General features: G+C 38.1%; 1 protein-coding gene across 1 annotated transcript in view; it reads left to right on the forward strand.

The window, feature by feature from the left end:
* Myom1 (myomesin 1) overlaps positions 1–26,874 on the forward strand; it is a 132,295-nt gene that overhangs the window by 90,790 nt on the left and 14,631 nt on the right. Inside the window, exons 23-31 of the mRNA XM_042675326.1 lie at positions 6,859–7,015; positions 7,898–8,004; positions 8,120–8,164; positions 15,678–15,814; positions 19,373–19,517; positions 20,801–20,860; positions 21,130–21,197; positions 25,816–25,929; positions 26,396–26,483. Coding sequence (XP_042531260.1) covers positions 6,859–7,015; positions 7,898–8,004; positions 8,120–8,164; positions 15,678–15,814; positions 19,373–19,517; positions 20,801–20,860; positions 21,130–21,197; positions 25,816–25,929; positions 26,396–26,483 — 921 coding nt within the window. The remainder of the gene's footprint in view (positions 1–6,858; positions 7,016–7,897; positions 8,005–8,119; positions 8,165–15,677; positions 15,815–19,372; positions 19,518–20,800; positions 20,861–21,129; positions 21,198–25,815; positions 25,930–26,395; positions 26,484–26,874) is intronic.

Here is a 26,874-nt window from a genome sequence, read left to right on the forward strand (position 1 = left end):
TTTTCTAAAGCATCGTGTATCTTTGTAAATTTGCAATCTATTTTTTGCCTACTACATATTCAGGATCCTTTTATTTGTTTGTTTGTTTGGTTTTGGGTTCTTCCTAGGCTTGGAAGTGTCCCTGACACTTTTTTTTTGCTTAAGGCTAGTACTCTCCCACTGTTCCACTTCTGACTTTTTGATGTTTAATTGGAGACAAGAGTGTAATGACTTTCCTGCTTGGGTTAGCTATGAACCTCAGTCCTCAGATCTCAGCCTCCTGAGTAACTAGGAATACAGGCATGAGCCACTGATGCCTTGTACTCTGGACCCCTTATTTAAGGAATTACACTTAGAATTTAATATGCAGGAAACTAGCCCTCCAGATGATTAAAGCTACTTCCTCTTGTTACATAAAAAGAAAGTTAGAATGCAGCATGTCCAACCTGTAAAAAATATTCTGAAGCTCATTTTTAAATTGTTTTGCTTAGTGCTAGGGTTGTAGCTCATTTACTAGAATACCTGCCTAACCAAAGTACAAGGCCCCAAGTTCAAACCCTACCACTGCCATAAAAAAATAAATATAAAATTGTTTTGCCTACTTGTAAATTCCAAGAGATACCTTATTATCTTAAACTCCTGCTTCCTCACATTTACTCATTGTTATCCCAAGTAATTTCTTTATTGCCCAGTGGCTTAGTGGAATATGTCAGGGTACAAGGTCCTAGTTTGTTCCCCAGAACCACAACAAAACATCTCACCTTGTCTCCATTTATAAACTCAAGATGAAAGAAAAAGCAATGTTAATTTAGTTTCCAATTTCAGATATTGCTGTAATATATTTGCTTTATTCAGTCACGTGTGTGTGTATGTGTGTGTGTACTGGTCTTGGGGCTTGAACTCAGGAGTCCCTGAGCTTCTCTTTGCTCAAAGCTAGCACTCAACCGCTTGAGCCACAGTTCCACCTCTGGTTTTTGTAATAGTTTATGGGAGATAAGAGTCTCACAGACTTTCTTGCCAGGCTAGCATTGAATCATGATTCTCAGATCCAGGTGTACACAGTAGTTAGGATTACACGTGAATGCCATTGGAACTCAGCACTTTTTAAATTATCTTTATTCAAAGAACTGTCCTTACAAATTAATTAAAATAAAACAATAAAACATTTAATTTGGAAAGTCATATTAAAAATGTAATAACAACGGCATTGTAATTCATGTGACAGATAGAAAAGGAGCTGGAACATTATGAAGTCATCTTTTCTCTTATAAATATTTATATATTTAGATTTAGATTTATTTATATAGATATGGAAAAGATAATGGACATGATCTTTGCCTTTACAGAGCTTAAACTTTTCATTGATAAATGGAATAATCAGAACAACTTTTTTGGGGAAAAAGTGTAATTTCACATCCCTTTCAGTGAGTTTTGCTTTACAAGTTTATGTACTCAAATATAATTTTCATTGCTCTTATTTGTTCCTTAGCTAACTCAACAAGCATATATCCATCATAGCCACAATTATATTGTATTCATAAGTTATATAAGTTTTCTACCCCACAGATATTACTATGATCTGTTGATTGACATGATTAATCAAGAAAACATTCACAAAGAAAATTCTTAAATCCTAGCTTACATACCTCATCTTACTTTGTTTCTACTAGCAATTACTTAATTTTAAATTACAAAATCTGATTCAAATTTTTAGATTAAAAATGATCTCATTTTCTTTTTTAAAATATAATTATCTTTAAGTCACAGTACAAAGAAGTTTCCATCCACCAATCAGTTTATAAATATTATACATCTTGATCAATATCAACTCTTTTTCACATTAGAACTCAGCTCTAAGGCAATAAGGTGATACTAAAATAACATTCTTTATTAATAAGGAAAATAACATCTTTCATTTCAGTTCATATTTTCACTAAAGATCACAGGTCATATGGGTTTGAGGCCAAATCTGGCCACTCAAAAAAGTGCTTTGAGTTTGATCTCCAGCATCAAAACCAAAAACACAAACAAAATGTGGAAAAAAAAAACTTGAACAAATTATTGTTTTAAATATTCAATTGTTCTATTAACCTCCAAGTTTACTGAATATTTAAAATTTTGTTTTAAGCCTTTGATGCAATCCTTTCTAAGAATGTTTTATATATTATATATATATATCACATCATTTTCAATATTCTTAGATACAATATACTGAATCTTCTTTACCCTTTTCTCTGTGACGCATAAGTACCAACCTTATTTATGGTACTGTTAGCAATATACGATGTCATCAGGAAGGTGGGGAGCTGTATGCTCCTATATTAAATAATGCCTTATGTCTGCTTTTGAGTTTTCCTTCTTCTCTGGCTGTGGTTTTCCTTACTTTCAGAGAGCCTGCTGAAAGTAGCTTCATCCCTTTTCTTCACTTTGATCTACTGAGAGAAGCCAACCAACATAGCTTGCTAGAATTCTCTCAAGTGGAGTATAAATACCTTCCATGTGGCAGTCTGTGGAATTCTCCAGTGTGTGTGTGCAGGACACTAGGAAGTGGGTTTTGGCAATCAATACTGGCTCTCAGAGAGCTGTGTTTTCTTACTTCTTGAACTGGGGCAAGGTTCCAAATGGGTGAAGTGTTAGACTACAAAGATCATCTACAGAACTGAGGGAAAGGCGAAGTAAATAGAACTGGTCATATGCTTTTAATGGTATAAGTCCATTGCAGAAAAGTCTAATTTTTAATGTCAGAAAAAAAAAATCAAGATTCTTAAAATAACCACCTGCTTTTAGTCTTTTTTTCACCATAATAAATAAATAACAAACATTTGAATGATTCACTTCCTCTTTTTTTAAAAAAGGACCAAGGGGCTGGGAAAGTGGCTCAGTGGTAGAGTGTTTACCTTGCATGCATGAAGCTCTGGGTTCAATTCCCAGCACCACATAAGCAGAAAAAGCCAGAAGTGGCACTGTGGCTCAAATGGCAGAGCGCTAGCCTTGAGCTGAAGAGCTGAGGGACAGTGCCCAGGCCCAGAGTTCAGGCCCCACAACCAAAAAAAATAAAAAAAAAGGACCGAAGGTAAAGCAATGTGTAATTAATAAGAGCAATTGGTCATACTTCCAAAATAGATACTGTATAAAAAAAGACAGATTCTGTTGACACCCCTCACTTCTTCTTGCCTCTTCATAACAATATAAATATACAAATAGTTTACAATTTATATTTTCACAATGACTCATGCAAACTGTGTATTATAACATCATCTAAGCCTAAACATTTCAGTGTCAGTCTTAAGTTTTAATAAGAGCATTTTTTTCACTATTGATGTTACAAAAGTGGGGTGGAGTTTAAAAGAAAAAGCCAGGCACTGGTGGCTCACTCCTGTAATCCTAGCTACAAAGGAAGCTGAGATTTAAGGATCCAGTTCAAAACTAGCCCAGCAGGAAAGTCTATGATATTCTTATCTCCAATTAAACACCAGGAAACATTAAGTGGAGCTGTGCTTGAAGTGGTAGAGCACTATGAGCAAAAAAGCTCAGGGAAAGAACCCAGGTCGGGATTTCAAGCCCCATCACTGACAAAAAAAAAAAAAGAAGAAGAAGTTTTAGCCCAGCACCAAGGGCTTTCACCTGTAATTCCAACTACTCAGGAAGCTGAGATCCAAGCATTACAATTTGAAGCCCTAGCAGGCAAGTCCATGAGACTTTTACCTCCAATTAACCACAACAAAGCCGGAAGTGGTGCTCTGGCTCAAGTGATAGAGTGCTAGCCTTGATTAAAAAAGCTCAGGGACAGAGCCTAGACCTTACATTCAAGCTCCAGGACTGAAACCACAAAAAGATGTTTTAAAATTTCATTAAAAAAAAATTCTTTCTAAGTCAGAGTGCCGGTTGCTCAAGCCTGTAATCCTAGCTACTCAGGAGGCTGAGATCTGAGGATCATGGTTCAAAGCCAGCCCCTGCATGAAACTCCATGAGACTCTTTTTTTTTATTGTGAAAATACTGTACAGAGGGGTTACAATTACATGGGCAAGATAATGAGTACATTTCTTATCAAGCATTGTTGCCTCCTCCTTTGTTTCCCCTTCCCATCCCTTCCCAGCCTTCCCCACCCTGCCCTCCCCCCAAAGCTGTAAAGTTCATTTTTCGACATAACTATTTGTACATCTCATTGTTGCAATGGGTCCACCTGTATCCCTATTTAAACGGTTTGTTTTTGCCCTTCCCTTCCTCAAATTATACAACATCAAATACATTGAGAACAGGGATTATACCGTGGGTTTGTGAAAATACTGTACTGAGAGGTTACAGTTACATGGGCAAGGTAATGAGTGCATTTCTTATCAAGCATTGTTGCCTCCTCCTTTGTTTCCCCTTCCCATCCCTTCCCATCCCCACACCCCTTCTTCTGCCAAAGTTGTAAAATTCATTTTTTGACATAACGACTTGTACATCTCATTTTTGCAATAGGTCTACCTGTATCCCTATTAAAATGATTTGTTTTTTCCCTTCCCCTCCACAAATTATACCAACATCAAATACAATAAAAGCAGGAGTTATACCGTGGGGGAGGGACATACAAAGCAACAAAGAAATCATCTTATAAATATGTTAGAAACAATCACAAGAAAGATAAAACATTTGAATACTTATCTTGGTGTTCATGTCACCTAACATCAACTTATCTGACTTTTTCTGCTTGTCTCAGACATATACTAGTTAATGCAAATAAGGGAAACCATGGGATTTATGATTCTTTGGGCCTGGCTTAATTCACTTACTATAATTTTTTTTCAAGTCTTTCCATTTCCTAACAAATGGGGCAATGTCATTCTTTCTGATGGAGGCATAGAATTCCATTGTGTATATATACCATATTTTCTTGATCCATTCATCTACTGAGGGGCATCTGGGTTGGTTCCATATCTTAGCTATGATAAATAATGCTGCAATAAACATAGTTGTGCTGGTACCTTTAGTATTGTCTTGTTTGTGATCATTTGAGTAAATGCCCAAAAGTGGGATTGCTGGGTCATAGGGCAACTCTAGGTGGAGTCTTTTGAAGACTTACAGAGAAACTTCTCTAAAGAGGAAAGAAGGAGACTCTTATCTCCAATAAACCACTAGAAAACCAGAAGTGGCTCTGTGGCTCAAGCATTAGAGCACTCACCTTGAGCTGAAGAGTGCAGGACAGCACTCAGGTCCAGAGTTCAAGCCCCATGACTGACCACAAAACAAAAAGCCTTTCTAAACTTTATATATGCTAATAGTCACTTTTTGAATCTATATATATTTGGATATATATTGATAATATATATTCATATATATTTATTATGTGTGTGTATGTATGTGTGTGTGAAGTACACACTACCATCAGTAAGAATACAAATTAGGTCAACTGTTTGACTCAGGAACCAAGAGCCTTATGCCACTCACTCTCTGTGTACATGTTTTTTCTTGGACCCTCCCTAGGAGGGCTTTTTTTTTTTTTGGTCGGTCGTGGGGCTTGAACTCTGGGCCTGGGTGCTGTCCTTCAGCTCGTCAGCTCAAGGCGAGCGCTCTACCACTTGAGCTACAGCGCCACTTCCGGTTTTCTGGTGGTTTATTGGAGATAGGAGTCTCACAGTCTTTCCTGCCCGGGCTGGCTTTGAACCGTGATCCTCAGATCTCAGCCTCCTGAGTAGCTAGGATTACAGGCGTGAGCCAACAGCGCCCGGCCCTAGGAAGGCTTTTTATCTTTTTTTCCTTTCTGATAAGTTTTATTGAGCACTAGGACAGGATGTTGGACCTTACTCTACAATCTACAGAGAAAACATCATTCCACTGGGAAAAATCTATGGGAAGGTTTCTTTAATGTTTTTTCGTAATTAAAGCTATACCTTTCTGAGACTAAATACAATTTTCCTAATATACTGAAATAAACCAGGTTTAGGCTGGCAACTGAATGAGTACAAATTTGATAGTACAGTTAGTTTTTGTCCTACTGAAGTTAGACATGCTGTGAATGTTTCGTAAGTTGTACTCTCTATGAATTGCTGTAATTGCTACAGATGCAATTTATTGTAAACCTCAAAAATAAAATAACTGAATACATTAACGAATTTTCTTTTTAAAATCCCCAAACCTATCTTCTTGAAACACAGCCTATCACTTTAGCTCATTTCCATGTAGTTCCATAACAGTCTTTTTAAGATTGTTGTCATTCTAACAAAGTTTCTGTATAGTTTTCTCTTTTTAAAATAACACAAACTTAAATGTGTGAATACAGTCAATTCTGTTCTATTTTCCTCCTTCAAATTCCATCTGGTTTCTTTAATCTCTTTCTATTCCTTCCTAATGACTGACTGGGTATGGGCATTATTGAAGTAGAGTTATGAAGTAAGGCCTGATAAGGGACATTCCCAACACTGCCATGCCCCTTGATTACCATCAGTCCCTTCTCACAACTGTATTATCATAATACCAATTTTTGGTATGATTTTATTGTAAAAATGCTGTACAGAGGGGTTACAGTTACACGAGCAAGGTAATGAGTACATTTCCTATTGAGCATTGTTGCCTCCTCTTTTGTTTTCCTCCTACCATCTCTGCCCTCCCACCTTCACAACTACTCCCCTGCCCCGCCTTGTCAAAGTTGTAAAGTTCGTTTTCAACGTAGTGTTTTGTACATCTTATTGTTACAATGGGTCAACCTGTATCCTTATTTAAACTTTTTTTTCTTAGTCCTGTACTGAGCAGTTATGTCTTTCCCCTTACCTAATCACAATGCCTTGCTTTAAAGCTTAAGTAAAGCATCCCAAAGTTGGGGATGCTTTCCAAATCAATCAATCAACTTGGTTGATTTCTACTGCAATGTATCAGAGACTTTTTTTTTTATCTTCTAGGAACCAAAGAGGTGGTTGTAAATGTGGATGATGATGGAGTTATTTCATTGAACTTTGAATGTGATCAGATGACTCCAAAGTCAGAATTCACTTGGTCCAAAGATTATGTATCTACTGAGGATTCTGCACGATTAGAAGTGGAAAGCAAAGGCAACAAGTAAGATTATTTCTATCCTAACAGGTGTCCTTCCCATTGTAGGAGCATGAAGTAAACTCACTCATTTCTGCTTACTTTTCTTACAATAAGAGGATAAAGTCGCAAGTATTTTATAGCTAGCATTATGAAACCTTCAACTCACTATAAATCTTAAAAATAAAAATCTTTTTTAAAATACCTTCCAAAGGTCTTGTGGTACAACACATTTTCTTAAAGAAAACACAGTCAAACTATAAACTTTCTTGTAGTTTGTGGACTTAGCATCCAAATGTATAGTTGATATTAGCCATTAACTAGTGATAAAAGTTGCCAAAGTTAGAAAACACAATGAACTTGACTAATAACCTATCACTTATTCATGACACAAGTTATGTGTTATACAAGGTCCAGTGTGGTAGAGATGCAACAAAGCACAAAGGAAAACATCTTTGACAGCACAGTAATTGTACATTGGGGATAATCTCAGTGGTATATAATCACTTCTGAAAAGGGAAGTGTAGAGAATAAGAGTGAAGAAGAACCCAAAGAGAGGTAGAGCACATTTTGCCCTATAGGATAAAAATCTAGGCTCCTCAGCAAGGGCTAACAAGCCAAATACCTTTGTGCCTGATGTGTGTTAATATATAACATGGTTTGTAGATCAGGAACTTTTATCAGCCCCTTCCCATCACCATCATCCCCTGGGAAGAAGCAGGACAGTCTTTCTAGTAGAAAAGACATTTATCTTGAGATAACAAGAATGGGCAGGCTTTGCTCAGCAGGAGCAGAGGACAAGCATCCCAAATGAAAGGAGTCCTGCCTGTGGGTGCCTAGAGGTATAGCCAGTGACAGTTTTCTAGACCCAGTACAGCTTTATTTCTAAGAAAAAAAATTGTTCTCCAGGACAAAACTGACTTTCAAAGACCTCGGGACCGATGACTTGGGCATTTACTCTTGCGATGTAACAGACACTGATGGAATAGCATCAAGCTACCTACTCGATGAAGCAGGTATGTTTAAAACCTTTGCCCTAACAAGTATGATATTGCTTTGGTTTATCTGCTGTTCTTAAGGACCATTTGTTTTAACAGGTTAGAGTGTAATTGTTCTCTTTTCTCCCTACAGAAATGAAACGTTTGCTTGCTCTCAGCCAGGAACACAAGTTCCCAAGTAAGTGGCCATAATACATTCACGTATTTTTAGCAATCTTACTGTGGGGTAACTTCTATAGTACATCAGGTGACAGCTTTGACAAGATCAATAGAAAAACTCTTAGAAACTTGTAATGGATTGCCTATCAGTGCTACAGAAGCACTTTCTAGAAGTTCTTCTTTTCTTGGCCTTTGTTCTCTAGAGAAACTAAGATAATATAGAAAAATATCCTCATCCTTCAGTATTGTACAGAGAGGTGCCAGGATACATAGGTATAACATCTGAGTTATGAAGTTCTTCCTTTGTTGCTTACATATTTTGAAATTACACACACACACACACACACACACACACACACACACACACCCCTTCTTAAGTAAAATTAGCCCTTGATAGAAGAATCATCCCTCTAAATAAAGGTAATCTAAAGACAGTACCTAAGATTTTAAACACTTGGAAAATAGGGTAAGGAGATCTAAGAAATAGAATCCTTCTGAACTATTTATAACCCGATAAATAAAGCAACTTTTGTATAAAAGATTAAACTGAACAATTGACACCTAAAGAAAGAGAAAGAAGTCTGAAATAACACTCGAAAGGTTCCATTGGCCTGATAGGATCTTTTATCCGATGGTCAAACTAGTGAAGTAACCAGAAAAACACAGCCTAGAATTTGAGAAAATAAATTGGAAGTGGTTTAAAAAAGCCTCTTAAATTAAGTATTTAAAGGAATTCCTAAATACTTAACTATTTTTTCATTAATATAGTATTTTCCCTTGCCTAACAAGTATGAAGCCCTGAGTTTAATCATCAGTAACAAAAAATAAAAACAACTCAAAAACAGGAAATAAGCAAAAGAGCACAACTTATATCCCTATTCTAGACTATGGACAAAATTTTATATATTTGTATATGGACTTTTCTTTCCTGGGGAGAGGATTTAGAGATCTCCCTAAATTGTCAGTGGAGGTTGTGATTTTTAAAAATACTGCTGTAGAAGCTAGTTTTTCTTACCTACCCAGAAATGATTGGTTGATAGTGAGTTTGGATGTTGCAGCACTGTGTAGTACCTATGGGGGGGTTGAATGTGTAGGTGTACACTTCTGAGACCTAAGAGAAAACCTACCATGTGGCATTAGGCAAGCTATTTTCATCTGTATGACTATTCACCATTCAACTGGAAAAACAGTATCACAAGTGATGTTTCAAAAGTTAACTTTGAAATGCTGTGTGGGAAGATGGAGATTTCCCTGGAGACTCTGTGCTATAAGTTTCAGCTTATCCTGTGAACTGAGAAGCTCACTTCCATTTCCCTGTGCCTTTGTGTCTTTTCCAGAAATGGCACTTGTAAGTTTACAACACCTAATACAATGCTGTCTCCAAACCATGTAGAATATTTGTATTATCTACTCCCAAATAATGGTAGAAATGGAGAGAAACAGCAGCATCTACTAACTTAGTTAGTCAGACAATAAATATTGGTTAAGTACTTAGGCAATGCCCTCTCCACAATAACATTTACATTCAGCTTAAAGGCTGAGGATGAGAGAAGTCAAGACAGTGTCACTGTTGTATTCAAGTTGCCTGGGCCTTCCCAGAGGGAGAGTCATTGAACAGAGTTCAATGATCATCTGAACGTGGAGATGGAAATAAGGCAGTTATAACTGATGATTGTCACTGTTACTTACTTTAAGATTTTTTTTCTTGATATTTCTTTTTTTATTGTGAAAATACTGTACAGAGGGGTTACAGTTACATGGGCAAGATAATGAGTACATTTCTTATCAAGCATTGTAGCCTCCTCCTTTGTTTCCCCTTCCCATCCCTTCCCATCCCCCCACCCCTCCTACCTAATCCGCCCCCCCACCAAAGTAGTAAAGTTCATTTTTCTTTTTTTTTTTTTTTTTGGTGGGGGGTCTGGTCTTGAGGCCTGAACTCTGGGCCTGGGTGCTGTCCCTCAGCTCTTTAGCTCAAGGCTAGTGCTCTACCACTTGAGCCACAGTGCCATTTCCAGCTTTTTTTCTTTTTGCTTATGTGGTGCTGGGGAATCGAACCAAGGGCCTCATGCATGCAAAGCAAGCGCTCTACCACTGAGCCACCTTCCGAGCCCGTAAAGTTCATTTTTCGACATAACGACTTGTACATCTCATTGTTGCAATGGGTCCACCTGTATCCCTATTTAAACTATTTGTTTTTTCCCTTCCCCTCCAAAAATTATACCAACATCAAATAACAACAGATGCTGGAGGGGATGTGTACAGCAGGGAACCTTACTGCATTGTTGGTGGGAGTGTTAACTTGTTCAACCACTTTGGAAAGCAGTATGGAGGGTGCTCAAAAGACTTCACATAGAGCTCCCCTATGACCCACCAATCCCACTTTTGGGCATTTATCCAAATGATCATAAACAAGACCACACTAAAGCTACCAGCACGACTATGTTTATTGCAGCATTATTTACCATAGCTAAGATATGGAACCAACCCAGATGCCCCTCAGTGGATGAATGGATCAAGAAAATGTGGTATATATATACACAATGGAATTTTATGCCTCCAACAGAAAGAATGACATTGCCCCATTTGTTAGGAAATGGAAAGACTTGGAAAAAAATTATATTAAGTGAAGTAAGCCAGGCCCAAAGAAACATAGGTCCCATGGTTTCCCTTATTTGTAATAACTAGTATACTTTGAGATATTTTATCTTGCCCAAGCTTGAAGACTCTAATTGTTGGTGCAGCAAACTTAAGTATTTGGGATTTGTGACCTACTGCTGTATGTACCAGCTTAGTAAACACTGAGCAGGAACACAAAAATATGATTAAAACTCCCAACCTAGTGGAAAGTTTGAAAGCCCACTGAAGCAGCATTTTAATTATTTTAAGTTCTGGTACTTTTCTTCTCTATATGAACTTTCTTTCACTAGGAATATTTTCAGAGATCTGCAGATAGAATCAACTTCTGGTTTCTCAATTTATACTCACTGTCAATCAAGCCTGCTATGTTAATTAAGTCCTTTTCTTGATTAATAAGTTTTGAATGGTCTCATTTCTTACAGAATATCAGAAAGAGTATGATTTTCCTTTATCTTTTGGCACCAAAAATTCCTCTCTGTTAAAGTGGTTTCAAAATATTTTTGAAATATTTAAGTACATGCCTTAAACCTACAAATAACATAGTTTTCCAGAAGCAAATTAACTTCCAGAGCAGAAAATTTAAATATGAATAAAAAGATCAAGGGCATAAAGCTAAACATAGAAAATAATTTAGCCTGCCTTGCCAGTGTTAATGCTATGTTGCTCATCTGAGGGTGGAGAGTACATTTCAGTATTACCAACATCCTGTGTAATCTCTCTTTGTTTGTAGACATTCATTATTACTACCTACACAGATAATATGTCCTTAGATTGACACAAAGTATATACGTAAACATAGATGTATTGGTACATCCTTTTAGTTGGCAACGCATTGTATTTGACATTCGGTATTTATACGATACTGTTGAAGCAACTCAGAAAGAAAAAAACTCCAACAAGTCAGAAGCTAGTGGGTCCTGTCTATTATCCTAGCTACTCAGGAAACTGAGATCTGAGAATTGAAGTTTCAAATCAGTCTGGGTAGACAAATCCATGCAACTCTTATCTCCAGTTAACCAGCAAAAAGCCAGAAGTGGAGGTATGGCTCAAAGAGTAGAGTTTCAGCAGTGAGTGAAAAAGCCAACCAAGAGCCCTAGTCCCTAAGTTCAAGCCACAGTACTGGCACATTTGTGCACACGCATGTGTGTGCCCCCCACCACCCCAAATATGGACAACCAACATTTCTAAAGTGCTTATTATGTATCAGGATCCTTAGGGCATTTATTTATTTATTTATTTATTTATTTGTCAATCTGGGGCCTGAACTCTGGGCCTGGGCACTGTCCATCAGCTCTTCAGCTCAAGCCTAGTGCTCTATCACTTGAGCCACAGTACCACTTCAAGCTTTTTCTGCTTATGTGGTGCTGTGAAATTGAACCCAGGGCCTCATGCATGCAAGGCAAGCATACTACCACTGAGCCACCTTCCCAGCTCTTATAGGGCATCTAAATGGAATGCATTTGAACTTTGTAATTTCTTTGAAAGTGTCAGGACTATGATGACTTATTTTAGAGGTGAAGAATATAAAACCCTGGGAAGTTAAGTAACTAAATCAATTCCATACAGCTGGTGAAGAGTAAATGGTCTTGCTCTAGTGCCAGTTCCCCTAACCACATCATGGACTGTTACGTGTGCACCTGCCATGTTTGCTCTGTGCCATCTGTGACCACTCAGACTCACCTTTATACCCCAGAAGATATGCTTATGACTCAGGGAGGTCAGTGACTGTTATAGGAACTGGAGCCTTTCAGAAGGATCCATCTTTCCCTTCTAGTCTACAGTCCTGCCATCCTCAGAATGGGGTATCCAGGCTTCTCTAGAAGAGACTTTTATTTAATGCTGGCACTAGGGCTTGAACTGCAAGTCTTGAGTTCTCACTTAGCTCAAGGCTGGTGTTCTACCATGTGAGCCATACCTCTACTTCTGGCTTTTGCTGGTTAATTGGAGATGAGTCTCACAGACTTCTTCCCTTACTGGCTTCAAACCTCAATCCTTAGATCTCAACTTCCTGAGTAGCTAGGATTACAAGTGTGAGTCACCGGTGCCCAACTTTAGAATAGATATTCAACACTTCTCAAGACAGAGCAAGCATAAATGTCCTGTAGGGAAAAACTTTACCCTCTGCTCTTGCTATCTTGGGATCTTTATTCAGCTGATCTACTCACACTGGAAACTACTAGTGCTTATCAGAGAGAACAACTCTGGAATCAATTCTATATCCTTGATTTATCCTTGGGTTCAGTTTTCTTATCAGTAAAATTGAAGTGGGGATGGAGAAAACTAAACTTCTTGAGCAGTGACCATTATTCACAATATCTTAATTTATTCTTACTATAGTTACTCATATTAATAGCATTGTGAGGTATATACTATCCATCTTAGCATGTGAAAACACTGATTTAAGAGGACAGCAGCTATTCAAGATCATAGTAAACTCCAAAGCTTATGCACTCCTGCAGCAGTTGGCTGTTCTGTTTGATATGCCAAATACCTGACAAAAACAACTTAAGAGAAGGAATTCTTTTCATTTTGGTTCATCATTTCAGAAGATTCAGTCTATAGTCCTTGGCTCCCTTGACTCTGGACTTACGGTGAAGCAGAACTCACCATGGTTAAAGCGTATAGAGGAAGAGGCTATTTACCTTATAGTGATAGGAAGCAGAGAGGGATAGACAGACGTGGGCACAGGACAAGATACAGCCTTCAATAACAAGCTGCCATTGACCTACTTCCTCCAGCTAGTCCCCCACCTCCTAAAGTTTCCAGAAGTTCTCAAAATAGCATTGCCAACTGGGATCATGTGTACAACACATGTGCCTGTGAGGTTCATTTTATAGCCAAACCATTTATCCCTCAATAGTAATTGGTAGATGTTTTCTGGGTTTCTTTTCAATTCTGAAGCAGGAGAAAAATTAATCTATGACCGACTTTTATAGTGGAATAGGGGAAAATGAAAAAGAAAGGTATCCCTTGAACCTTGAAAAGGAAAAATTTAGGATAACTACAAAAATATTGCTATACATTTGGTACACATTTAGAAAGTTTATAATTGAAAATACAGTACATACCAAATTTTTGAAATAGTTTTAGAACAGTTCAGAAGAAGGGCAGTGATTTCCCCTAGAGAAAGTTAAAGACTACTAATCAGTGAGAAAGGGCCATGCTTTCCTACCAAATGTGCCCTGGAGTCTTGTCTTTACACAGCCATGACTGGAGGAGCTATTCTAAAGAACACTGGAAGTTCCAAGAGATTTAAAATCTAGTCCTGATGTCAGCCAACTTTTAAAATTTCACTGGAATTCAAATGGCTTAGACAACACAGGTGTGGATCAGATACCATATGTCAATTCCTCTTCTGGGGGAAGAAAACCATACTCTATTTCAATATCACTTCTCAATAGTAACTCACTTGTTTGCCTCTGAAGAATTTTGCTTGTTCCTGGGATCACAGTCAGTTAGTATATCATTGGGATGGATAGGATTTAAATGATGAACCTGAGTATATAGTCATCCCTCAGTATCCATGGGGTATTAGTTCCAGGACCCTTTATGGAAACCAAAATCCCAAAGAAATAAAATGGCATAATACTTGTATAGAATGTACCCACATTCTCCCTTATGTTTAAATAACCCATATATTACTTATAATACAATACCATGTACATAATTGTTCTACTGTATCATTTAGGGAATAATTACAAAACTTATACATGTTCAGTACTGATGCAACTTTAAAAATATATTCTATCCATGGTTGATTGAATTTATGGATGTGATATGGAGGGCTATAGGTTTGTGGATACGTAGGGCTGATAGTGGAGTCAAAATTAATTTTTAATCTTATTTAATAAAACATTTAAAAACACATCTTATTTTCACCAACACACACCTTCTACCACCCAAAATTAATTCACTTTTTAAGACTGATTTAATCTATTGAGACTGAGGCAGGAAAAAAAGAGAGATCAAGGTCAATCTGGTCAAAGTGATCAAGATCCAATGTAAAAGAACCCAAAATATAAAGTAAAAGGGTCGGGGCGGGGGGGGGGGGGGGGCGGTTGGTGCAAGTGGTAGAGTACTTGCCTAGTAGCTTGTATAAGGCCCTAGGTTCAAACTCTAGTACCAAAAGATAAAAAAGGATTTTAAAAAAACACTTGGAAGAAACTAAATTGAGTTAAAATTATTTGAAATGAAACAAAATGCAATTACCACTTGAGCCACAGTGCCACTTCCGGCTTTTTTCTTTTTGCTTATGTGGTGCTGAGGAATCGAACCTAGGGCCTCAGGCATGCAAGGCAAGCGCTCTACCACTGAGCCACCTTCCCAGACCCTAAACCTTAGTTCTTATAGCTGGAAAATGTCTTGGCTAATCCACATGCTTATTTTAATTCAATTATTTATAGACAAGTCAGTGAGGGCTAAGGACTCAAAATAACTTACCTAATGGCACTTCATTTGTTATAGCAGACTTCAAATTAAACCAGATATACGGGGCCATCTCAGACTATTTCCGACATATCTTATTATCTCCCTTGAAGAACCCTAACCAAACCAAAGCTGTTAGCTAGAAGTACCTCTAGAAGGTTAGGTGTGATGCCTATAATCCCAGTTACTCAGCATATAGTAAAGGGCAGGAGGCCTGGCTCAAGTGGTAGGCAAACAAAAAGTCAGATTCAACTCCCAGTACTACACCTAACTTGCCTTTAGGGGGAAATTCACCCTTCTCATTTTTACATGACTGTAATTCAGAGACAAATGACCTAGGTCTTATATCCCAAGAAGCACAGGACTTGGTCACCTTTTTCCCTAATGGTCTTTTTACTTGCTGGAAATCCATACCAATACAAATGCCTAGCAGTATAATTACTTACTATGTTTGTTTTTATTTTCCACAGCTGTTCCATCTAAATCAGAGTTGGCAGTTGAAATTTTGGAGAAAGGTCAGGTCCGGTTTTGGATGCAGGCTGAGAAGCTGTCAGGCAATGCCAAAGTCAACTACATATTTAATGAAAAGGAAATTTTTGAGGGGCCGGTAGGTCTTATAATTTTTCATTTTCTTTCTGTTGGGATGAGAACTGCTGGGCAGAAGATTGTGGGATTGGAATTATTCTCGCATGTAAAACTGCAACAGGAAAATAGAGATTGATTATATTGTATTACCTAAACCAGAACACTTTGGAGAATGAAAAGGGGTGCTATTTAAAAAAATTCCAGACAGCAGTCATAAACTAAAACTATTCAGGCAAACTCAGAAATCTGATCACTCGGGGCTGGGAAGATGGCTCAGTGGTAGAGCACTTGCCTTGCATGCCTGAGGCCGTGGGTTCGATTCCTCAGCACCACATAAGCAAAAAGAAAAAAGCCGGAAGTGGCGCTGTGGCTCAAGTGGTAGAGCGCTAGCCTTGAGCTGAAGAGCTGAGGGACAGCGCCCAGACCCAGAGTTCAGGCCCCACAACCGGACACCCCCCCCCCCCGAAAAAAAGAAATACGATCACCCCTGAATACAGAGCTGCTTTTGCCTGGGCAGGTGAAGACACCCTTGCGTGAATTCACAACTTCTCACTGCTTGGTAAATAACGGAAAATACTTCATATCCTCTCAAAAAGCACAGTTTTGGTTTGTTTTTTTGTTTTGTCAATAGCTGTGTTTATTGCATAAACAAATGGTTTGTTTTTTTTTAATGTATTGTTAAAAGAGATGAAGGCTATTCACATTGACACTCCCAACAGACATGACACTTACATGAAGAAAACAGACCTTTTGTTCTAGCAGCTCAGAAAAATACAGTGAGAACCTTTGTTGTGGCCTTTCTGGTTTAAAATACAGTATGTCCTTATTGCACACAACTATGAAGGTACAAAAAGGACAAAACACACATTCTTACAACTTGAGATGCAAAATTGTATTTACTTTTGGACTTAAATAGGATTTTGTGTGTTGTGTGTGTGTGTGTGTGTGTGTGTGTGTGTTTGTGTGTGTGTGTGTGTTATTTTCATTGGCTGTCTTATCTCTGTAAGTATGGATTATAGAATGCTATTCCATTTGCTTTATTTTGGCTTTTTAAAAAATTTTATTGTCAAGGTGATGTACAGAGGGGTTACAATTACATAAGTAAGGTAGTAAGTATAATTTTGTCGAACTTGTTACCCCCTCCCTCATTTTTCTCCCACTTTCCTTTTCCCCCTCCGCGTCCCCCCAGTTGTACAATTCATTTCCAACATACTATCTTGTGAGTATCACTGTTGCATTGGTTCCCTTCTGTCCTTTGCCTCACCATTTTCTGTTTTTCTTCCTTTTTTAAATTGTCAAGGTGATGTACAGAGGGGTTACATAAGTAAGGTAGTGAGTACATTTCTTATCCAACTTGTTATCCCCTCCCTCATTTTTCTCCCACTTTCCCTCTCTCCCAATCTCCCCCCAATTTGTACAGATCATTTCCAACATGTTGTCTTGTGAGTACCTCTGTTACATTGGTTCCCTCTTTGTCCTTTGTCTCACCATTTTGTTATTCCTCTTCCCTTCCCTAATTCAGATTAACGTATATACCATACCCAGAGTACCAAAATCAGATACAGTGACAGCAGGGGATAATCCATAAGGGGAGAAAGCACACAAAAGAAATCACATAGTACATTAACAACAACAACAAAGAAATTTCTTATGTCCTTATCTTGGGGTTCATTTTGGTTAACCTCATCTTACATGGACATATGTACATAGCTATTGAGCTATTCATTTGCTTTTAATACAAACAATTTTTATACATAAAGCTACAGCATCTGCGCTTCATTTCTCCTCCCATAGATATCATAAAAGACATATTTGAGCCAGTGCTCAAGTGGTGTGAAGAACTGGGCTTCAGGAGGCCTGATCCTCCCCTATACTGTCATGGGTGTGAATGAGAAGCTGAAAGGGTGAGCAGGAGTGACTTGGATTTTTTAGCACCTCTTTCTCTTTTCTTTGAGCGATTTTTGAAAAAATGCATTTCATTTATTTTTATTGTAAAAGTAATGTACAGAGGGGCTACAGTTACGTAGGTCAGGTAATGAACACTTTTCTTTGTGAACAGTGTCCCCTCTTCCCTTGTTTTCTCCCAGATTTTTCCTCTCCACTCTCCGCCCCCACAAGTTGGATAGTTCATCTTTCAACAGTGTCTATTGAGGATCATTGTTGCATTTGTTCACCCCTTGTCTCACCATTTCTGTGCTTCCCGTTCATTGAATGATATTTTTAAAATATTACATCAGGATCCTTATAAAGAGAATATGAGAGTTTTTTGTTCGTGGTTTACTGGGCATTTCTCTGAGGAGAAACTGGGTGGGGGTAGAGGAAGAAGCAAGCTAAACTAGAAGAAAGCTAATAAAATATTGGCCTCAATTGGATACTAGCTTCCTGCAAAAGAGGCTATAGAGTATAAGAATTGGGATAGAGTTGCTCCATGATTTGAGCCTTCATTCCATGATATGTTTTATAGCAAAACTTAATCAAGTGGACTGGGAATGTGGCTTAGCGGTAGAGTGCTTGTCTAGCATGCATGAAGTCCTTCATTCGATTTCTCAGTACCACATAAACAGAAAAGGCCAGAAGTGGTACTGTGGCTCAAGTGGTAGAGCACTAGCCTTGAGCACAGAGTGGCTCAAGGACAGTGCTCAGGCCCCTGAGTTCAAGCTCCAGGACCAGCAAAAAACAAAAACAAAAACCCTTAATCAATTCAGAATTGCTATAGAATTTGTGCCTATATCCCCAAGGACTAAGGTTTATCTTTACATGCTAAAAAATAAAAGCGTGGTTAAACAAAGCAATAAAATAAAAAGAGTCTAATAGGGCTATTTCAGTTCATTAAGAGTAAGTAGATTTCAAAGCCTTTTAAAGCACTTTTATTCACATCTTAATTTAGCAGGTAATTTACTAATTTCCTACTATTTATTTACCATACAGTGTTAGATGCAGAAGATATAGCAGTGAGGAACATGTTCCTCCCTAGCTGCATAATTTTATATTATTCTGCTAGTTAAACATAATGTAACCTACCTCATTCATGCCTATAATCCTAGCTACTGAGGAGACTGAGACATAGGATTGCATTTCAAAGCTAGACCGAGCAGGAAAGTCTGTGAAACTCTTATTTTTAATTAACCACCAAAAAGCTGAAAGTGGAGTTGTAGCTCAGGTGCTATAGTGCTAGCCTTGAGCAAAAAAGCTTAGGGACAGTGCCTAGGCCCTGAGTTCAAACCCCAGGGGTGGCGCACACACACACACACACACACACACACACACACACACACACACACACACACACAATAATATAATCTGGAAGATAAAATGGCAATCTAAGACAACTTTTTGATAGAATTTTGTAATATAGGGTAATGAATTTTTATTTAGACTAAAGAAATTAAACTTCAACCTATTCAATAAATTCTGGTCTAGGTTGTATACCACATACAAATTTTTAAGGGACTTGCTTAGTCGTGAAGAAATATTAAAGTTATATTTCTTTGGAGTTTGTCTTTATTTTATTAAGATTATTACTATCTAGGTAAAATGCCTACCTTACTGATGTCTCTATCTCTGTCTTTTCACATTGAAGAAATACAAGATGCATATTGACCGAAACACTGGCATAATTGAAATGTTCATGGAAAAGCTACAGGATGAGGATGAGGGAACATATACTTTCCAGATTCAAGATGGAAAAGCAACTGGTCATTCTACTCTGGTCCTCATTGGAGATGGTAAGAACTTCAAGAAACATTAACTACAACATTTTGATACATGCTTCAGTGAAAATACATGACATAAAAGGCATACTGAGGAAGATAGTAAGAATTGTTTCTTACTTAAATTCCTATGATCAAAATGCTATACCTAGTTAATGCTTTTCACTATATTTCATTTCACAGAAGTGAACATTAATTTAAAAGAACACCAAGTCAAGCACTGGTAGGTAGCTCACACCTGTAATCCTAGCTACTCAGGAGGCTGAGATCTGAGGACTGCAATTCAAGAGCAGGAAAGACCATGAGACTTTTATCTCCAATTAACCACCAGAAAATTGAAAGTGGCACTGTAACTCAAGTAGTAGAGCACCAGCCTTGAGTGAAAAAGCTCAGGACAGCACTCATGCTCTGAGTTCAAGTATCTTGACCACTACACACACACACACACACACACACACACACACACACACACACACACACACACACACACGGAACACCAAATTTACTTCTATTCCTCTGGCAAGGCTGCACCTGACTAGTCTCATATATAAGCCAGTACTTACTACTAACCTTTTCCTGTGAAAAAGATTATAATAGAACTGAGACTGTATTATGTGTCTCAGGAATAAACCATGATTCTGTTTTACAATGTGTACTTACTCTAAGTTACTGAACTGAGAAGAAAAACATGCACTAGTATTACAAGCCAAATCTGTTAATCATACATTATAACTAGGTTGTCATTATAGGCTTCCATAAACCAAGAGAACTTAAATGTAGCCTTTAGTATTGGAGAGGCTGCCAGATCTCTACATTTGTGACATCCTGTAATGATGACTATTTCCTCATTTTATGACCATGGCAAAGTTTTTTTTTCACCTTTTCAATCCTATTTCTTCATGGGCAAAAAAGCAAGGCAAAGCCAGAGGATGGTGGTACATGCCTGTAATCCTAGCTACTCAGGAGACTCAGATCTGAGGATCATGGTTCAAAATCAACCTTAGTAAGAAATTCCGTGAGATTATCTATCAAAAAGTCAGAAATGGAGCTGGGCTCAAATAAAAGAGTGCTAGCCTTGAGCAACAAAAGCTCAAGAACAGCAACTAGACCCCAAGTTCAAACCTCAGATCAGCAAGCGCGCGCGCGCGCACACACACACACACACACACACACACACACACACAATGGTCATTACCATGAATGAATAATGTTATAGTAATGAATAGAAACCATTTAGCTCACATGTGCATTTCTGCTGCTCAACTCAATTTCATACTACCTTGTTTTTCAATTTCTAGTTTATAAAGAACTCCAGAAAGAAGCAGAATTCCAGCGGCAAGAATGGATCAGGAAGCAAGGTAAAAATAGGCCAACTAAAAAGAAACTTTTCATTTGTTGTATAAAATATTTCAATATTGTTTGTATCACAAATTACAATGAACAGAATTGATTATCCTAATGGCTGATAAATAACAATTAAAAATAGTTTTTATTAAATATATAGCCACTAAAATATCTGTAAACAGAATCTGTAGTTTCAATCATTAATCACCTTAGCACTTAGGATGACTTTGATTTTTCATTTGTGATTGATAATGTGATTACTTATATCATTAAAATTTTATAGGTCCACATTTTGCTGAGTATTTGAGCTGGGAAGTGACTGGTGAATGTAATGTACTATTAAAATGCAAGGTAAGAGACCAAAAGTTTAATATGCTAAAGAAAAATAGAATGTAGAAGTGAAAAATATCCATTACTTGCTTCTCTATGAACCAAAATGATAATCAACATATCCTTAATGTTGAATGTCAATGTAACCATTAGTCAGTAAGACTACATGTTACCTATGACCTATTTAATAAAGATATGAACTCTGAATCACAGGTTAAATATGTTTTATTTAAAATGATTTGAAGCCAGAAATGTCCCAAATTTTGGATTAAGATTTTGGAATATTTGCCATACATAATGATCTATCTTAGAGTATAATGTAAGTATAAACATAGAATTTATTTATACTGCCTATATAGACTGAGAGTACTTTGATACAATATTATATTTTATTAAAGATTGTTGATTGGTTAATTATGCTTCAGCTCAAGGTCTTGTGCTCTGATAGTTGTTTTTGCTCAGTGTTGGTGCTCTCCCACTTGGGCCATACCTCTACATCTGGATTTTAGCTGATTAACTGGAGATAAAAGTCTCAGACTTTTCTGAGCTTTTCTGGGCTGACTTCCAAACGGGATCCTAAGTATCTAGGATTACAGGCGGAAATCACCAGCACCCATCTTATTTACTTGTTTGGTTGTTAGTTTGTTTAAAAATAATTGGGCACATGAAACAATGTTCTATACCATTGGGCTGGGAAGGTGGCTCAGTGGTAGAGCGCTTGCCTTGTATGCCTGAGGCCCTGGGTTCGATTCCTCAGCACCACATAAGCAAAAAGAAAAAAGCCGGAAGTGGCACTGTGGCTCAAGTGGTAGAGCACTAGCCTTGAGCTGAAGAGCTGAGGGACAGTGCCCAGGCCCAGAGTTCAGGCCCCACAACCGGACCCAAAAAAAAAAAAAAAAAAGGTTCTATACCATGGAGTTTTCCACCTGTGGTTTCCTAACACTCAAAAAGTTTCAGATTAGAAGCATTTTTGGATTTTGGAGTTCCATATTAAGGATGCCTATCTATTAATCTCAGAAGACTCTCACATTCTTTTTGTTTTTTGGGTTGTTTTCGTTGTTGTTGTCAGTCCTGGGACTTGATCTCAGGGCCTGGGTACTATCCCTTAGCTTCTTTTGCTCAAGACTAGCACTTTACCACTTGAGCCACAGCACCACTTCCAGGTTTTTCTGTTAATGTGGTACTGAGGAATCAAACCCAGGGCTTCATGCATTCTAGCCAAGCAGTCTACCACTAAGCCACACTCTCAGCTCTTCTCACGTTTTTGCATCCTATACCAGACACATACCAGCTGCAATGTTCTTGGTATACTTCCTCTCTGAGCAATTAGGCTACACAGCAATACCTTGAATGTTTACTAGCTACATTCCTAATTCTCACCCTTGTGAACCTTTAGGGGCAAGGCCTAGGAAAAAGTTTGTAGCTTATAAACAAATTGTCTTATTAAACCTTTGGAAATATTTAGGGAAAATAATTCTGTGTAGCATTCTGAAGTATTTTTGTATCTTTGCCTATGGTTTCTAGCTGAATGAATCATTAAAAAAAAATTTTTAGAGGACCTGGAATACAACTAAGTGGTACAGCATTTACCTAGTAAATGTGAGGCCCTAGGTTCAATCCCCAGCACTGCAAGTTAAAAAAGTTCGGGAGGAGCCAAGTATGATGGCACATACTGGTAGTCCCAGCTACCCTGGAGGCCGAGACAAGAGGATTGCTTGAGCCTAGGAGTTTGAGGCCAACCTGCACAACATATCAGGCTACCCCTTCCCTATCTCAAGTTTTTTCTTAATTAAAAAACAGTCCAGAGGGGCACAGAAATGGAAGAGCAAAGGGTGAACAAATGCAGCAGTGGTTCTCACTAGACACTATTTTGAAAATAAACTGTACAACTTGTGGGTGGAGATGGGAGGGAAAATTAGGAGAGAGAGAGAAGGAAGGGGTGACATTGTCCAAAAAGAAATGTATTCTATCTGACTTATGAAATTATAACTGCTCTGTACATCACCTTTATAATAACAAAAAAAAAAAAAGTTTTGGAGAAGGAACTACTGGGTGAGATTGGAGTGTGAGGTCAGGGTTACCAACTGAATCATGGATTTGATATTTGGCAGACAATTGAAGTATAAAAGCCAGAGCCCAAATGCCCCAGTCTCTATTAAGTCTGATAAATTTGAAGAAACGGTAGCTCAGCAGAAAATAAAAGAAAAATCAATTTTAGGTTTCAGACTCTTATGAAAGCCCTTTATCAGGCAACAGCTAACCCCCTCCCCCCTCTCTCTCTCTGTCATCTTGGCTGCCCATTGCCATACTTTCCTACATACTTTCTAGTCCTTGCATCCTTTCCCACTCATACCCCCTCAAACCCCCTACAAACCACCTACCTCCTCCTCTGTGCTACCTTTTGCCCTGGGATGGGAGTGCTGGTGTCCTAAGAAGAGGTTTTCCTCAGAAGAATCAGGCCCTACCCCAGATTCTGAACAATCAAGATTGCCTTGAAATAGGTTACAAATATCCACATTTCCCTTATTAATGTTGCTGTTCCAAGGCCTAGAATAGCCTTCTTTCAGGTTCTCCAGAAAATTTCTCAAAACCCAGACCGATCATCTCTGTAAACATCCTCTTGATAGCATCCTCTTGATAGCATTCTTATAGCAATTTATGTAAATTCAGCAATTGACTATTGCATTGTGGGTGATGGAGTATGTGCAGCTAAATGTTCAGACTCCTGAAATTTTCACCAACCCCAGTTGACACTGGTCTACTGAAAAGGACTGAATAGGGCAAGGAAATTCTGGAATTCCTTCTTTGCAGGAGTCCACATGGGAAGTTTTCCCTCTGTCCTCCCACCCTCCACCCCCATGACAGCCTAGGGGCAAGAGGACAGCACTCCACTGGGCAGGTGCAGGAGATGCCATAGCTTGAAGATCTCCTGGCTTAGAGGACCCAGCACCCCTGTGACAACACCCTTAGCGTGCCAGCATCCAGGATCCTTGCAAGGGATTTGTCCTTAATTACAGACTTGCTGGGCTCAGAGAAGCCAGAGCCTTTCTTGTCCTTCCCAGACCATATGCAGTTTTTCAGCCAGTCATTTTTGTTTTTATCATAAAAGCAATGTCACCTGGTATCAGAGTGTGATTCCACATATCAGGAGTCATTGTATATGCAGGTTTGATGACAATTACCAATATTGGTTCTTATGTTCACTTAGTAAATGAATATTTTAATATTGTAAAATATGCATGTGCTTGTTTATACTGAGACCAAACATTTACTTCATCTATTTGTTTTTCCTCCGTGAGGAACAGTACCTACATTTTACCACATAATCAGTGTGTGTGTGTGTGGGGGGGGGGGGGGGTCCTTAGAGTTGTTTTCTCCATTTATATGAAATCTTATGTGAAAGTTTAACTTTACAACAAATATGTTTTCCTTTGTAAAAAAAAATCAACCATCATAGATAAAGCTTGGAATCTCTTTAACCGTATGAGATAGTTTAGTCTATTTGAAATTTATTTGATAATGATATGTATAGCAGGACCTAAATGGGTCTTCTCTAAACTGCTAAATAATCAATGTATTAAACCATACTTTCCCTGTACATATATCTATAAAGCTCCATTTACATTTTATTAATTTCTTAGGTATAAATTGGGACTTATTCAGTCTATTCATTTAATAAAGCCATTGTTTATTGTACCATAGACTATTTTAAAGTGATGGAATTTGTCTTTGGTTTTGAGATTCTTATTTTCATTTAAGTGTGCATGATAGTATCTATTCTTTTCCACTGTTTTTATTATTTATTTTGGGGGGGGGGGTCCGGGTGTGGGGCCTGAACTCTGGGCCTGGGCGCTGTCCCTCAGCTCTTCAGCTCAAGGCTAGCGCTCTACCACTTGAGCCACAGCACCACTTTCGGCTTTTTTCTTTTTGCTTATGTGATGCTGAGGAATCAAACCCAGGGCCTCTGGCATGCAAGGCAAGCGCTCTACCACTGAGCCACCTTCCCAGCCCTTCACTATTTTTAAATGTTGACTTCGCCGTGTTGCCCAGGCATTCATGAACTTCCGTACTTAAAGGATCCTCCCACCTCCTGCCTTCCGAATGCTGGGGCCCCAGTTTCCTGTCATCATGCCCAGCTTATTAAGTGACATTTTTTTAAGATTCCAAATGGACTTCATCTCATCAATGTGTCATATTTTAATTGGTGCATGGTACTTTTACTTGGCCTCAATTATGAGTTGGTTTTGAAATAATTTGGTATTACACCAGCTGAGTGACTACTGATCTCTCCAGTCCTTCGGGGTGACTTTGCCAGCAGGCGACAAGCTCCATTCTATTTCAGTTTGGGTTGCTGTCCATTCGCACACAGCACAGAGTGCTCCACCAGCTAGTGTACCATTACTGTGTTCATCATGGAAGTCTGGAGGCAAGTCAGTCTTTACTGCTGGAAATGAGATGCAATTAACTTAGGTTTGCTCATTGGCATCTACTTTATTATAATCTTTTTCTTTATTAAAATAATTTTTCATTAATTTCTGTAGAAATCGGTGTCTTCTCCCTTGCTGTGCCAACAACTATTGTATTTCATAAAAGCAATGTCTCCTTATTTAGAGGAAAGTAATTATGGTTCTTCTTCCAGGTGGCAAATATTAAGAAGGAAACACATATTGTTTGGTATAAAGATGAGAGGGAAATATCAGTGGATGAAAAGCATGACTTTAAGGATGGCATCTGCACCCTGCTGATAACAGAGGTAGGTGGTCATGAATGCAAAATGTTAGCTCTGTGCCCTACATTCTCCTCCAAACAGAAACTACATTCCATATTTGTTTCATGCCCAGGAACAAAAATGCTTTTTCACTGTGTGATAATGTATACATGTCCAATAGTGAACCAGATCTCAGGATGCTGAATAGCTAGAGATGTGAACCATCAGCACCTGACAATGATTATTTTTTAAGTGAAGCCAGAACAAAATATTTAAAGACCTTGGGCTCAAATTAATTATAGCCTTAAATAGTGAAAGAAAAAAAGCAGGATCACTAACTGGGAAAATTATTATGGAGGAAGGCATTTATTAGCTGTTTGTTATTTGCATGGCTATATGCTTGTTCAATGTATGTTTTCATTGCAGCTCATTAATCAAGCACCTTAAAAATGTAAACACCAAACTCTGAACAATAATAAGCTGAAATATGGCATATTTAATCTCCTCCTAGTTTTCCAAGAAAGATGCTGGTTTTTATGAAGTTATCCTGAAAGATGACAGAGGAAAAGATAAGAGCAGATTGAAACTTGTAGATGAAGGTCAGTCAACCAACTGTTAGGATCTATATCTGAGGGCCTGAGTATATATTACTAGGATAATGATTGGGGCTGGACTGACAGTTGGAGGCATGCTGATCTTTCTTTGTCCCCAGATTTTGGTTTAATTGAAATTCCAGCAGAGTGAACTACTGCCTTACTCAAAAACATTCCACTTTTTCTCTGCCTCCAAATCAAAAGTATACTTTTGATCTTCAGAGAATTTACAATCTACAGTCTACCAGCTGTCTGTTTTCAATTTAAATAATCAGTTTTGTTCAACTCTACAAAATAAAGTTCCAGGATCAAAAACTTCTGTCAGGAACATGTTGAAAAATAGTCCATTGCTAAAGGTGACAGGAAAGATTTTTATATGAAATTTGAAGCCTTGCAG

The sequence above is a fragment of the Dipodomys spectabilis genome, unplaced genomic scaffold (genome assembly GCF_019054845.1).
Source record: "Dipodomys spectabilis isolate Male_0828 unplaced genomic scaffold, ASM1905484v1 ptg000024l, whole genome shotgun sequence".
In the NCBI taxonomy this organism is placed as follows: Eukaryota; Metazoa; Chordata; class Mammalia; order Rodentia; family Heteromyidae; genus Dipodomys; species Dipodomys spectabilis.